The sequence below is a fragment of the Aotus nancymaae genome, unplaced genomic scaffold, assembly GCF_030222135.1.
Source record: "Aotus nancymaae isolate 86718 unplaced genomic scaffold, 86718_ANA_hifiasm-v0.15.2.pri h1tg000010l, whole genome shotgun sequence".
NCBI classification, from domain to species: domain Eukaryota; kingdom Metazoa; phylum Chordata; class Mammalia; order Primates; family Aotidae; genus Aotus; species Aotus nancymaae.
In genome coordinates, this window is record NW_026988421.1 from 11,791,910 (window position 1) to 11,807,381 (window position 15,472).

Sequence of the window (15,472 nt, forward strand, 5' to 3'; positions counted from 1 at the left end):
GTTTACGGCCTCCAACCCCAAAAGCAATCTTGTTTCTTACTCAGCGTCCTCCATTCTAGAAGGCTACTTAAAACCTTTGCTGCCCAGTGCCTCCTTTCTCCTCTCTGCCAAAGGACCCTGCCTCCTCTGCCAGGAAACCAAGGTCAGCAGTGAAGCCTCCTGTCCTGCACCCACACCCATCCTTCCTCCATGCAAGGCCAGCGTCCTGCAGACTCTGGGCCCCTCTCTGCTTCCTCAGGGCTGTTCTCTGCAGCCTCTGTCTGCTGGGTCCTTCCCTGAAGTATGTAAACTGCTTGTCAGCCAGGCGTGGTGACTCATACCTGTAATCCCAGCACTTTGGGAGGCCGAGGACAGTGGATCACCTGAGGTCAGGAGTTTGAGACCAGCCTGGCCAACATGGTGAAACCTTGCGTCTATTAAAAATACAAAAAATTAGCTGGGCATAGTGGCGCGTGCCTATAATCCCGCTACTCAGGAGGCTGAGGCAGGAGAATTGCCTGAACCCAGGAGGCGGAGGTTGCGGTGAGCCGAGATCGCGCCATTGCACTCCAGCCTGGGTAACAAGAGCGAAACTCCGTCTCAAAAAAGAAAAAAAAAATACAAAAATGAGCCGGGTGTGGTGGTACACACCTGTAGTCCCAGCTACTCAGGAGGCTGAGGCAGAAGAATCACTGAAACCCAGGAGGCAGAGGTTGTAGTGAGCCAAGATCGTGCCTCTGCACGCCAGCCTGGGCAACAGAGACTCTATCTCAAAAATAAAGTGCCACATTAAAGACAGGAACTTGCTGTCACCCAGGCTGGAGTACAGTGGCACAACCATAGCTCACTGCAGCCTTAAACTCCTGGGCTCAAGGGACCCACCCGCCTCAGCCTCCTGAGTAGCTGGACCCCCGCCACCGTGCCTGGCTATAGCCAGACACCTTAAGAGTTGTCCGCCCTCACTGTCTCTGCCCTGCGTCCCGTTCTGCTGAATCTTCTCTCATCCATGACCCACCTGAATGTTGTACTACCATGCTGCTGGGTACTCAGGCTGGTCACTGAGCTGCCTTCTCAGCTGCACTTTGCCATTTGGATGTCCCAAACACCTCAAACGCAACCCATTGAAACCTGAGATCAGCTCTCCCTCCCAGTCTCAGGAATTGACACCACCACCTACCCAGGTGCAGCAGGCAGGATCCCCGGAGCACCCTCTCCCCACCTTACTCCCAGCCTATTCAGTAGACTGGGCCCAGGACACAGTCTGGAACCCTCATATGCCCACTGCTACCTCCCAGTGCAGTCCCACAGCACCCCCTGCTGGCCTGCCTGGCCCATCTGCCTACTCCCTCCAGACTGTATTCCAGCCTGCTCTTCTAAACCACACCCGCTGAACAGCTTTTTTTTTTCTTTTGAGACGGAGTCTTGCTCTGTCACCCAGGCTGGAATGTGGATTCTAGTGAGGCGATCTTGGCTCACTGCAATCTCCACCTCCTGATTCAAGTGATTCTGGTGCCTCAGCCCCTGAGTAGCTGGGACTACAGGTGTGTGCCAGCCACCATACCCAGCTAATTTTATTTTATTTTTTAGTAGAGATGCAGCTTCACCATGTTGGCCAGGCTGGTCTTGAACTCCTGACCTTATGATCCACCTGCCTTGGCCTCTCAAAGTGCTGGGATTACAGGCATGAGCACCTCACCTGGCCTGAAAAGGAGCCTTAAATGGTTTAGTGTGTCAAGATCAAGCCCACATTCCTCACCACAGCAAGCCTTTCTTGTACTCCTATCCTGCCATTCCCTCCACTCCCTCTAAACCCCTCTGGGCCTTCACATGGGCTGTGGGTTCTCCTCCGGGCCTTCACACAGCTGTTTCCTCCAGTCTGAGTGGGTGTCTGCTTATGCTTCAGGTCTGACTTTGATGTTGATCACTCCCTCTGGGAGGCCTTCCAGGATTGACAGCATGGAACTGGGTGCCTAGCTGTCTTTTCCCATACAGACATTCTAACGGCTGTTTCACATATCAGGCCTAGCACTAGCCGCACTGCAGCAGCCTGTCTGCTGACCCTATTCCCCAAGCTGACTGCACAGCACCTCGAGAGCAGGGGCTGCTGCCCATTAGGGTAGCTCAAAATATAACACGGCATGGCACAGAGTAGGTACCTCAACATCCTCAACTGGAGGAATGCTTCCAACGCACCCTACCCCAAATTACCAAAGAAGAATTTATCTGTGGTTTTGTTTTCCCAAGGCTAGAATGGTGGTTATTTCCAAATAACAATCATTTGGTGAGGAAAGTTTCACAACAGCCTAAAAGGACATCAGTAAATGGCTCAGTCTGACCACAGGCTTACACTAACCAAAATTAAAGTCAGAGAACAAGATGGGCAAGAGCTGCAGGTGGAAGTTTAACCACTAACAGGTGAACAGAAATGTGAAGGCACCTTCCAAGGACGGGAGACCGAAGATACAGAGGCAGCCCAGGGAGGCGGGTGGAGGAGGGCTAGGGTGGGAGGGAAGGCTGTGGTGAGGGATGGCTTCAACCTTTTTTTCTTTTTTGAAACCGAGTCTCACTCTGTCACCCAGGATGGAGTACAGTGGTGCCATCTGGGCTCACTGCAACCTTTGCCTACCGACTTCAAGCAATTCTCTTGCCTCAGCCTCTCGAGTAGCTGGGGCTACAGGTGTGCGCCAACATGCCCAGCTAATTTTTGTATTTTTAGTAGAGACATGGGGTTTTACCACATTGGCCAGGCTGGCCTTGAACTCCCTACCTCAGGTGATCTGCCCGCCTCAGCCTCCCAAAGTGCTGGGATTACAGGTGTAAGCCATTGCGCCCAGCCAGCTTGAACTTTTAGACAGGTCTTTTAATAATTCCCTAGTGCCCTCACAGTTGAAAAGAGGGTTTTTTCCCTCTTCTCTGTGGAATGAGCAGAATTAGAGAAAGAGGGGACAATTAGTCACCCACTTAAAAGTAGTTGAATATCAAAATATTTCAGTTTTATTTCTGCATCATAAATTTATAATTTGAACAACTGATCATTAGCTAATGTAGTAATACAAGAAAATGAGGAAGAAAAAGATGTTAGTATTTTTCATTTCCATAAAGTGCAGATTTAATTTTTTTCAATTGCTTGCCTTAGTAAACATCGTCTCATTTCAGGTCCTCCCCTGCCCTCACTCAAAAAGGGAGGGTAATTTTTATTTAACAAACATGTAAAACCAAGAAAATATGAAAGATCCAATAATGTTTTTTGCAAACATGTTTCCAGGTAAGATTTCGAAGGACATCAGTACTGAGTGAAAAATAATCCTCTACGATCACTATGAATGAATACACTAACAAGTACAGCATTTAGACCTCCGTGCTTATTTGGCCATTTTAAGGTCTCCAGTTATGAAAAAGGTATATAACTGAACGAACAGCTTGCCTTGACATGTGGCCAAATTACTTTCACCGAAGTTGCTGGAAGCCTTTTTGTTTTGGCCCCTGTAAGAAGTTAATTCTCATATTCCCTTAGCAATAATATAAGGTCACTCTTTCAGTCCTACACACTTTTATAGTGAATGGGCTTCTTACATTACCACGTAAAGACTGGCACCCTTTTCAAAAGAATATTGCTAACAGGGTTAAATGAGTGCTAATGGCTGAACATTTGCCAAATGCTTCCTTCTACGATAGTATAAATATGGATTATTAAAGTTGTCTAATCAAGTATAAAATATATGCAAAACTCTCATAATGAAGGCAAAATGCTCAAAGGCCAGGAAAAACTTTTTTTTTTTTTTTTTAACTTTTACAAGAAAGTGCAACTGCAGGGTCTCTTGAATGATCTTCTAGACAGTTCTGCAGAAAACTTAGCAGTCTGGCTCAGAAAGTAGAGTTCCTCAGGAGGAATTAAAGTTCTTCCTAGAAGAATACAAAGCAACATTTCAGGCAGCTTTCTGAAAGTAAACCATTAGCCTATGAGTACACAGTGAGACAAACTGGAACGCGTCATAGTGAAGGCTTTCACATTTGTAGTGATGCGCTTTTTTTCTCTTACCCCAGGACCTCTAGCTGTTTTGTAATGTTATATAAAGGAGTTACAGCACTTTGTCCAGCACTGACAGCAGGCAGGAAACTAATCAGCTAGGAGAAAATCAGAAGTGTGTTCACGTGTTTCAATGTTTTTCAGGTCAAAGCTCAAAACTTGCAAATAAATCACAAAAAATATATAACAGTTTCTCTGTTATTTTTCAGGACTTTATGTAGTTAATGTATAATCAGAGTGAAAGAGGGCTTTCTATCAGTCATCAGTGATACATTCTGTCGCACAGTCAGATTTTCAGCATTTGTTCAGCTGCTGCTAGATGATAAAGGAAGTTTTCTGTTGCTGGTGGAAATCGTTTTTGCTTTAGTGCCTCCAAATTAAGGACTCTCTTTTCTCCATCAGCCGAAACTTCTGAAAACGGTGCTAGGTTGGTAAAGATTTCTCTTGTTTTTAGAGCAATATCCTTTAATGGAACAGGAAAATATGCAATATGTTAGTATCCAAAACTTGAGTATTTAGTGTCTAGAATTCTTCCTGCTATTTTATCAGACTGTTTATAAATTATGAAAAATGAGTTCGGCGTGAATGAGCTCATGCCTGTAATCCCAGCACTTTGGGAGACTGTGGCGGGAGGACGGCTTGAGCCAGGAGTTAGAGGCTGCAGTGAGCTATGATCATGCCACTGCACTCCAGCCTGGGCAACCCTGTCTCAAAAACAAACCACTAAGAGATAACTCGTGTTTTCTGTTGTTGTTTTTGAGACAGGGTCTCACTTTGTCACCCAAGTTGGAGTGCAGTGGTGCAATCATGGCTCACTGCAGCCTTGACCTCCCAGACTCAAGTGATCCACCCACCTCAGCCTCCCGAGTAGCTGGAACTACAGGTGCATGCCACCACACCCAGCTAATTTTTAAATATTTTTTGTACAGATAGGGTTTCACCATGTTGCCCAGGCTGGTCTCAAACTCCTGGGCTCAAATGATCTGCCCACCTTGGCCTCCCAAACTGCTGGGATTATAGATATCTAAGCCATTGTGCCTAGCCTGATAATTATTTTTAAAGAAAAATATTAGGAAAAATGAAACAAAATAACTTAGAAAAATCAATGTCACAGATTTTTAAAATCATTTTAGCCATTCATGAGTGTATAATTCAGTGGCATTAAGTACATTTGCATGCTGCACAGCCACCACCCCTCTTCCCACACTTTCACCAGCCCAAGCAGAAACTATCCATTAAACAAGAACCCAATTTCCTCTCGCTTAGCCTCTGGTAACCTCTATTCTACTTTCTACCTCTGTGAATTTGTCTGCTCTAGATAGTTCGTATAAGTGGAATCATACTTTTACCCTTTAGTGTCCGGCTTATTTTATTGGCATGTTTTCAAGGTTCATCCATGTTGCAGCATGTATCAGAATTCTATTCCTTTTTTTCCCCCACCAATAAAGCCACATTCAAAACATTCCATTCCTTTTTAAGGCTAACATTCCATCGTATAGAAAGACTACATTTTGCTTACCCATTCATCTGAAGGACACTGGGCTGCTTCTACCTTTTGGCTACTGTGAGCAACACTATTATGGATATTTCCATACAAGTACAGTCATGCACCACATAATGACGTTTTGGTCAACCAGGGACCACATATACAATGGTAGACCATAAGACGATAATACTGTATTTTTACTGTACCTTTTTTTTTTTTTTTTCCTGAGATGAAGTTTCACTCTTACTGCCCAGGCTGGAGTGCAATTGTGCAATCTTGGGTCACTGCAACCTCCGCCTTCCAAGTTCAAGCGATTCTCCTGCCTCAGCCTCCCAAGTAGCTGCGATTATAGGCACCCACCACCATGCCTGGCTAATTTTGTATTTTTAGTAGAGAGAAGGTTTCACCATGTTGGCCAGGCTGGTCTTGAACTCCTGACCTCAGGTGATCCACCCACCTCGAGGTGGCCTCGCAAAGCACTGGGATTACAGGCATGAGCCACCACGCCTGGCCGAGTCCCTGCTTTCAATTATTTTGGGTATATGCCCAGAAACAGCATTGCTAAATTATATGGTAACTCAATGTTTTAACTTCTTGAGAAATGCTGCTATTGTTTTTTAAAGAAATCTCTTCCCAAAAGTCCTCTTCTGCCTGGGATAAGTAACCTGGCACCTGCCACACAGGCTTTATTCCTTTTGGGGGCTGAAGACTCACTAAAGCGCTCATTCAAATCATGTCTTCTGGCCGGGTACGGCGGCTCACACCTGAAATGCCAGCACTTTGGGAGGCTGGGGTGAGCGGAGCACTTGAGGGCAGGAGTTCGAGACCAGCCTGGCCAACATAGTGAAACCTCATCTCTACTAAAAATACATGATTAGCCAGGTATGGTGGCAGGCACCTGTAATCCCAGCTACCTGGGAGGCTGAGGCAGGAGAATCATTTGAACTGGGGAGGTGGAGGTTACAGTGAGCCAAGATCATACCATTGCACTCCAGCCTTGGCATCAGAGTGAATGCAAAAAAAAAAAAATCAGGTCTTCCTTGTTTGCTGACATCAGTAATTCATTCATATATTTTTGAACCCTTACAACATTCCCAGCATTTTCACTTGCCTTCCCCAAGGCCTCTTACATTATACTAAGTCATCTAGGTAGCACTTTTAGTCTGTGAATAACACAGTAATGCAGAACTCACATTTACATATTTTGCTGATATTTTAACAATATGTCTTTTCTCTAATGCTGGGGGATAGGAGGGCAATGAGGATTCACATGGTAGGAAAGAGGTGGCCCCAGAGTCTCTAGTGTTCAGGTCCTTAGAGCAAGATCGGTCCACTCTTCCTGCTCACAGCTGGCCAGGCCACCAGCACTGCAGAGAAATGGCCCCTTTCATCTTTCCACTATCACGTCACCTCTTTAGAGAGCTGTCCTACCCATCCCTCCCAATATTCACCTCCTCAACCCCTTGTTTCTGTCACAGCGTCTATCATGGGTTGTAATTATCTTATCAGTTATTATTTCCTGTGCATCTACTCCACTGAAGTACAGGCTCCATGAGGGCAGGGATTTGCTCACCACTGCATCCCCACTGCCAGTGCAATGAGCCTGACAAATAGAGCTCAAGAAACACTGAGTAGGGTGGCCCTCGCCCTCACGGGGCCCATGACCACACTAAAAAAAAAAGAAAGAAAAAAGAAACACTGAGTAAATGAGAATGGATAAGTGAAGAAGGCATGAGGGGTTGGGATGAATGAGGACAGCGTGTATATCAGAAGACAGATACAGACGGGAGACAGTCCTTCCAGGCCCTCCAGCCCCAGGTTACGAGTCAGGCATCTAGAGAAGGCAGGGCCTGGGAGAGGCTACAGTGGAAGTGTAGCCTTCAGGAGAGGAGCAAGGAGCTGGGAACAGGCCAAATGCAAGGGGACTGGGCAGGCTGCAGGCCACCATGTGGAAAGCACAAGAAATAAAACCCATTTGCCATCCCAGTTTGGCAAGGGCAGAGCAGGTGCCCACTGGTCCACATGAACACTGGCAGGTGTGCCAGGTAGACCCCAGCATGGAGCTGGCTCTGCAGCATGTGGCAACAGTCGCTAAGTGGGACAGGAGTCTGACTGCATGATTTCTGTTGTCCTGGGACAAGACAGCAAAACCAAATTGAGTTCCCCATGCTCAGCAACAACCTCCCCTTTATAATTTGTTCCTCCAGGGAAACTCTCCCAGGAAGAAAGAGTGCACTGGCTGGGCCAGAAGAGCCTTCCAGACCGCTTAGTAGTTACATTTCTCATTGCCAGCGGTCGGTGTCAGCACCTGCCCCTGTGTATACCTGCTCTCAAGCCCGGTAACTAACTAGATCAGACCAGCCTGCATCTGCTTGTCCATCATCGCTGCGGCCGTCTGCAAACCCTCCTCTGAGCACCTGCCCACTGGCCTCTCCCACAGCCCCCACTTTGCTGATGTGCACAGCTCTGTCGCACACCACCCAGCAACACCGGGTCAGGACTTTCAATAGATCAGAAGGTGAGGGAGTTACCTGTATAACCTGGCTTTCTGATTTTTCTGGATCTTCTGCAGACTGAACAATTAGCTGACCCATTTCTTTGTGAAGTTTGCCCATTGCCATGGCCTCTGGTGAGATTAAGAAGAAGGTGTATGAATATTTAGAAACTGACACAATAAAAACTAATCATGCCATCTCTCCGAAAACTTGAAAGACCACACTGAGGGAATTTTCAAAAAGCAGCTGACAACCTCCCACGTGTCCATTTTATCACTAAACACAAATCCGACAGCACGCTGGGAGGAAGGCATAGTAAAATCATGATTTATACTTCTCGGCCAACATAAAAACACATTACGCCGAACCAGATTTCCCCTTCACACCCACCTGGCTAGAATTTTTATTTTTCTTCCCAGATGAACAATTCTGACTACGAGCAAGTTGTGACTATAAGCCAAGAGCCTGACCTTCTAGTCCAGGTCTTTACAGTTAAGAAATTTATCTTTTGGGTGGGAATATTGTGAAAGAGGAGTTTCCTGTCAGTTCTGCAGAAGCCAGCTGGGCATTCAGTGTGTTTAGGTTCTTAGAAGTGAGCAAAGGAAAGCCCCTAAGTTAGCTTGGTTACACACATTGCTACCGTCTGCACTGGGGAGGCTAACAGAAACTTGTTTGTCACTTCAAGAGACAAACTCCATTCAAATGGTGCTGAGTAGGATGAGCCCATTTTATAGACGCAGAGCAACACAGGGCAGCAGGGAGAGGGCCACCCTTTCTGGTCCTAACGTTTCATCTGCTTAGCGACCCTGGTCACCGCCACTTTTCTATCACTTTCGCTTTGCAAAAGGCAGTTATTTCCTAAAGATCTGACCCCATAGTTTGAATTTTTCACCATGAGCATGCATTATGTTTGCAATTTTAAAATGAATTAAAGGAAAACCAGTTACAGTTCTATTAATTTGAAGTTGTTCAATAAAACTTCACACAATCAAATCTATCTAACAATTCCCAATGAGTCAGCATTCAGCTGCCCCCACTTTCGGGAGAAAGATAAATGACAAAACAAAGCTGTTATCAGTAATCCATCTAAAACCACTTCCTGAGTAGTGCCCTGGACTGAACACTCATTTAAGCCAATCTTTTCTAGTTTATGTAGCTGTAATTTGGGACAATTTAAAGTGTCTAAGAGTGCCACTCTAACACTAGCGCACCCTTTCCTGACCGTCAGCTCTAAGAACATTTTCAAAAAAGCTTTTCTGGGAGGCTAAGGCAGGAAAATCGCTTGAACCCAGGAGGCAGAGGTTGCAGTGATGGCACCACTGCACACCAGCCTGGGTGACTGAGCAAGATTTCGTCTCAAAAAAAAAAAAAAAGATTTTCCATACTGGAGTCATATTTAATACCCTGTGTAGTGATAAAAGTCTACATATTATTTGATACTCCTTTCTTCAAGAGGTAGAGACTTACTGCTCTCCCCTTAAGTGTTGACTAAACTTAGTGATTGGCTACTAACAAATAGTATATGGAGGAAGTAACGGTGTGTGACTACCAAGACAAGGCTATAAAAGGCACTGTGGCTTCCTTCTCTCTCTCGGATCACTCACTCTTGAGGGAGCCAGCTATCATACAGTAAGAACACTCAAGCAGCCCTATGGAGAGGCCCATGCCAGGAGGAACTGAGGCCTCCTGCCAACAGCCATGCAAGGTGAAACTGGATGTTCTAGCCCCAGTTGAGCCTTCAGATGACTGTAGCTCTGGGATATCTTTTTTTTTTTTTTTTTTAAAGGAAGAGAAAGAGAGAGACAGAATGGGGAGGAGAGAGAAGGAAAAGAAAGAGGGAGAGAGAATGGGAGTATTGATTTCTTGCCCAGGCTAGAATGCAATTTAGTAATGGGTATTGAAAACCTCTTTTATACTGATAATTATACTTAATGATGTAGTCAGGAAGGAATAAGGGAAGAAGATAACAAACAGCCAACCAATATTTAATTTAAACCTATGAAATGCTATGCGATTAGTGAGGAGTGATTTACTTCCAATTATATAGTCACCTTTGGAATAGGTGTGAGGTGGTAATGTATGTTTTGTGTATTTGAAGTGGAGAGTTCTATAAATGTTTATTAAGTTTACTTGTTCCGGGTCTGAGTTCAAGTTCTGAATATCCTTGTTAATTTTCTATCTCGTTGATCTATAGAATCGTTAGCTCTTCTTGTTGCATTGATCCTTTTGCCATTATGTAATGTCATTCCTCGCCTCTTTTGATCTTTGTTGCTTTAAAGTCTACTGTATCAGAGGCGAGAATTGCATCTCCTGCTTTTTGTTTATTGGTTTATTTTTGCTCTCTGTTTGATTGGTAAATCTTCCTCCTTCTCTCTGAGTCTTTGTGTATTGTTGCATGTAAGATGGGCCCGGATGTAGCATACCGATGGGTTTTGGCTTTTTATCCAATTAAAATATATATAGGTTTAATACCGGCGTTTGATGCTAGCTGGCTGTTTTGCCCATTAGTTGATGTAAACTTTTTATTGTGTTAAAGTTCTTTGCTTTTTGATATATTTTTGGAAAGGCTGATATTGGTTGTTCCTTTATATGTATAGTGCTTCTTTCAGAAGCTCTTGTAGAGCAGGCCTGGTGGTGGTGAACTCTCTAAGTACTTGTTTGTTCGCAAAAGATTTAATTTTTCCTTCACTCATAAAGCTTAGTTTGGCTGGATAGGAAATTCTGGGTTGAAAGTTCTTTTCTTTAAGGATGTTAAATATTGGTCCCCACTCTTTTCTGGCTTGTAGGGTTTCTGCTGAGAGATCTGCTGTAAGTCTGATAGGTTTCCCTTTATGGGTAACCTGACCTTTCTCTCTGGCTGCCCTTAGTATTCTCTCCTTCATTTCAACCCTAATAAATCTGGCGATTATGTGCCTTGGGGTTGGTCTTCTTGAAGAATATCTTTGTGGTGTTCTCTGTATTACCTGGAGTTGAATATTACCCTGCCTTGCCAGGTTGGGAAAATTTTCTTGAATGATATCCTGAAGAGTATTTTCCAACTTGGATTCATTCTCTTCATCACATTCAGGTACACCTATCAAACGTAAATTAGGTCTTTTCACATAGTCCCATATTTCCTGGACACTTTGCTCATTCCTTTTCATCCTTTTTTCTGCATTCTTGTCTTCTCGTTTCATTTCACTGAGCTGGTCCTCGACTTCTGATATCTTTCCTTCTGCTTGATCAATTCGACTGTTTAAACTTGTGCATGCTTCGCGAAGTTCTCGTGTTGTGTTTTTCAGCTCCATCAATTCACTTATATTCTTCTCTATCTTGTCCATTCTCGTTAACATTTCGTCAAACCTTTTTTCAAGGTTCTTAGTTTCTTTGCATTGGGTTAGAACAAGTTCTTTTAATTCACAGAAGTTTCTTATCACCCACGTTTTGAAACCTGCTTCTGTTATTGGAACACACGTGTAATCTATTAAGCCTTGTTCCGTTACTGATGAGGAATTGCAATCCCCTGTAGAGGGAGAGGCATTCTGATTTTGAGTATTCTCTACCTTTTTACGCTGGTTTCTTCCCTTCATTATATATTTGTCCGTCTGTCGTCTTTATAATTACCGACTTTCTAACTGGGTCTCTGACGTCCAACTTGTTGATTCCCTGCGCCGAAATCTGAGCAATCCACTGAGCCGGCCAAAACAGCGGTGTTAAGATTGATGGTGCTTTTCTGCCCGGGAATCTCCGGACTCTGCACCAAGAACTGGCGTGCTAAGGCACCAGCAAAACCGCCACGCCGGCCACAAGAGTCGCCCTGGCGACCCGTGGAGCTCTTCCACTGGGAATCTCCTGGTCCGTGAGCAACTAATATTCGTCTGAAAGTGTGGCGTCCTCTCGTTCTTTGCGCTTTCACTGGGAGGTACGTGCCCGAGCTGCTAATCATCAGCCATCTTGGATCTCTCTCCAGCTCTGGGATATCTTGACTGAAACTTCCTAAGCCAGAACTACCTCTAGATAAGTCATTCCTGATCCACCAAAACTGTGAGATAAATATTTGTTGTTTTAGAATATGATGGCTCAAGCCTGTAATCCCAGCACTCTGAGAGCTGAGGCTGGTGGATCACTTGAAGTTAGGAGTTCAAGATCAGCCTGCTGACATGGTGAAACTCTGTCTCAACTAAACATACAAAAACTAGGCCAGGTGCAGTGGCTCACATCTGTAATCCCAGCACTTTGGGAGGCTGAGGTGGCTGGATCACCTGAGGTCAGGAGTTCAAGACCAGCCTGATCAACATGGTGGAAACCCATCTCTACTAAAAATACAAAATTAGCTAGGCGCGGTGGCAGGCACCTGTAATTCTGGCTACTCGGAGAGGCTGAGGCAGGAGAATTGTTTGAACTTGGGAGGCAAAGGTTGCAGTAAGCCAAGATCGCACCATTGCATTCCAGTCTGGGCAACAGAGTAAGACTCCATCTCAAAACAAGCAAGTAAACAAACAAACAAAAACAAAAATTAGCCAGGCATGGTGGTCCATATCTGTAATCCCAACTATTTGAGAGGCTGAGCCAGGAGAATCACCTGAACCCTGGGAGTCATAGGCTACAGTGAGCCAAAATCATGCCACTGCACTCCAGCCTAGGCAACGGAGCGAGACTCCACCTCAAAAAAAAAAAAAAAAAAAAAAAAAAAAGAAAAGAAAGGAATATTTGTTGTTTTAAACCACTAAGTTCTGTATGACTCAGAGACATTTCAAAATTAAGAAACTAAACCACAGTCTGGGCAAGGTGACTCACGACTGTAATCCCAGCACTTTGGGAGACTGAGGTGGGCAGATCACCTGAGGTCAGGAGTTCAAGCAGCCTGACCAACATGGAGAAAGCCCTTACTACTAAAAATACAAAATTAGCCGGCTGTGGTGGTGCACTACACAGGCAGGAGAATCACTTGAACCCAGGAACGGAGGTTATGGTGAGCCGAGATCATGCTATTGCACTCCAACTGAGTGAAACTCTGCCTCAAAAAAAGAAAAGAAACCACTAAGTTCTGAAGTGATCTGTTATGTAGCAATAGATAACACACCTTATTTAAGAACAAAAGAGTGAAACAAGATGAATAGACTAACTTCTTAGCATATACTTTGCTGCATAGGCACCCAGTGTGTTCTGCTAACATGTCTGTCTGTAGGAATAAATGCTGTGTTCCAGACACAGAAATATCCCCTCTTCAGCAGAGTGGGTAAGCCAGCCCTCAAATACTGGTTTTAGAGAATCAGCCTAAAAATGTACAACTGTTTGGCTTATATATTGTGTCGAGGACAGAACAGAGAACAAACCTTTTGCAAGGGGAGCAATGGTAATCTCACTCTCTGCCAGATTCACAAACACATCATAGAGGTCTGGTCTGTTGCTCACCTCCAAGTCTACAAATCCAGCGATATAACCTGCATCACAAACATGACAAATCTTACTAGAGAAGGAAGAAACATGGTGAACACATCAAAAGAATTGGGTCTAAAAGCTCATCGACTGCTCTCCTTTACTGCTTTACTTATTCCAGAACATTAGCTGCACCCTGTGGCAGTTAGTAAGACTACGTTATTATTAGCTGCCTGAAGAAATTCACACAACTTCAAATATTCCAAAATTATCCGTCGGTGTCAAGAACAAGGTTGAAGTAGGGCATTTACTTTCCAATCATTGCTCTTGGGGTCAAGAATGACAGTTGGGGCAGAAGGTAGTGAGGACTCTCTTGACTGATGCTCCCCCTTCAGGTCTTTGCCTCCAGGATATCATTCCCAAATATTTGGGTTCTCAGGGTGGAAATGGCATCATCTTTCCCTGAATTCAGATCTGATACAATACATGCTAAAGGATTCCAGGCAACTCAGGAATTAGCAGACCTCTGGGACTGGTGTTAGGACAACGATTCCCAGACATTTTTTGATTTCAAAGAGCAATATAATTACAAAAAAAAATTATTTGAGGACTGATATGATCTAGATCTGTGTTCCCACCCAAATCTCATGTCGAATTGTAATCCCCAGTGTTAGAGGTGGGGCCTGGTGGGAGGTGATTGGATCATGGGCGTGATTTCTCATGAATGGTTTGGCACCATCCCCTTAGTGTAGTTCTTGTGATTGTGTTCTCACAAGATCTGGTTGTTTAAGTGTATAGCACCTTCCCCACCTTCCCACTGCTCAGGCCATGTAAGACATGCCTGCTCCCCTCACCCTCCGCCATGATGGTAAGTTTCCTGAGGCCTCCACAGCAGCAGAAGCCACTATGCTTCCTGTATAGCCTGTAGAACCATGTGCCCATTCAACCTCTTTCCATAATAAATCACCTAGTATCAGTTATTTCTTTATCTTTTTTGAGACAGAGCCTTGCTGTGTTGCCCCAGTTGGAGTGCAATGGCACGATCTTGGCTCATTGCAACCTCCACCTCCTAGGTTCAAGCAATTCTCCTATCTCAGCCTCCTGAGTAGCTGGGACCACAGGCACACACCACTACACCAGGCTAATTTTTGTATTTTTAGTAAAGATGGGGTTTCACCATATTGGTCAGGCTGGTCTTGAACTCCTGACCTCAGGTGATCCACCCACCTCAGCCTCCCAAAATGCTGGGATTACAGGTGTGAGCCACTGTGCCTGGCCAAAAAAGGTAAATCCTATATATATTTTACCACAATTTTTTTTTAATTAAAAAAAAAAAAATTAAGGGCAAAAAACTGATTGCATATGCCAAAGAAATAATAAAGAATCAGTATTCCACTTAGGATGCACACAAAATATTTTGACAACAAACAGGTAAAACTTTGGGAAAAAAATAGAAAAAAAAAGAAAAAAGGAATGCACACAAAATAAAAACAAAAAAACCCTCTTTAAAGTGGAATAGTTCGGGCCAGGTGTGGTGGCTCATGCCTGTAATCCTAGCACTTTGGGAGGCCAAGGTGGGAAGATCACCTGAGTTTGGGAGTTTGAGACCAGCTTGACTAACATGGAGAAACCCCACCTCTACTATGCCAGGCATGGTGGTCCATGCCTGCAATCCCAGCTACTCGGGAGGCTGAGGCAAGAGAATCGCTTCAACCTAGACTAGAAGGTGGAGGTTTCGGTGAGCCGAGATTGTGCCACTGCACTCCAGCCCGGGCAACGAGTGAAACTCTGTCTTAATAAAAACAAAAATTTTAAAAAAGTGGAACAGTTCCTCCCCTGGGATCCTCTTGTCTACCTGTGCACATCTGCAGGGCTTCCAGCTCATCGGCGTTGAGGTGCACATAAGAGTGAAGGATGGTCCAGTCCTGTCGGTGCCACACCAGGGCAGGCAGAGTCCTGGGGAATCAAGGCAAGAACTCAAGTTGTTGCTGGTCCACACCTTAAAGACTCAGCCTGAGGGCCAGGCGCAGTGGCTCACACCTGTAATCCTAGCACTTTGGGAGGCCGAGGTGGGCAGATCACGAGGTCAGGAGATCGACTGAGACCATCCTGGCCAGCATGGTGAAA

The 15,472-nt window shown here is 44.8% G+C and overlaps 1 protein-coding gene across 3 annotated transcripts in view; it reads right to left on the reverse strand.

The window, feature by feature from the left end:
• Nucleotides 1-2,950: 2,950 nt before the first annotated feature.
• Nucleotides 2,951-15,472, reverse strand: part of DENND10 (DENN domain containing 10) — a 31,359-nt gene continuing 18,837 nt past the window's right edge. For 2 of the 3 annotated variants that reach the window (XM_064373797.1, XM_064373799.1), the window contains 4 exons: nt 15,201-15,301; nt 13,303-13,410; nt 8,024-8,118; nt 2,951-4,469 (listed from right to left, as the gene is read on the reverse strand). In XM_064373797.1, the coding sequence (XP_064229867.1) occupies nt 4,293-4,469; nt 8,024-8,118; nt 13,303-13,410; nt 15,201-15,301 (481 nt within the window). In that variant the 3' untranslated portion in view covers nt 2,951-4,292. The remainder of the gene's footprint in view (nt 4,470-8,023; nt 8,119-13,302; nt 13,411-15,200; nt 15,302-15,472) is intronic. The other variant, XM_064373798.1, reaches the window with a different exon arrangement.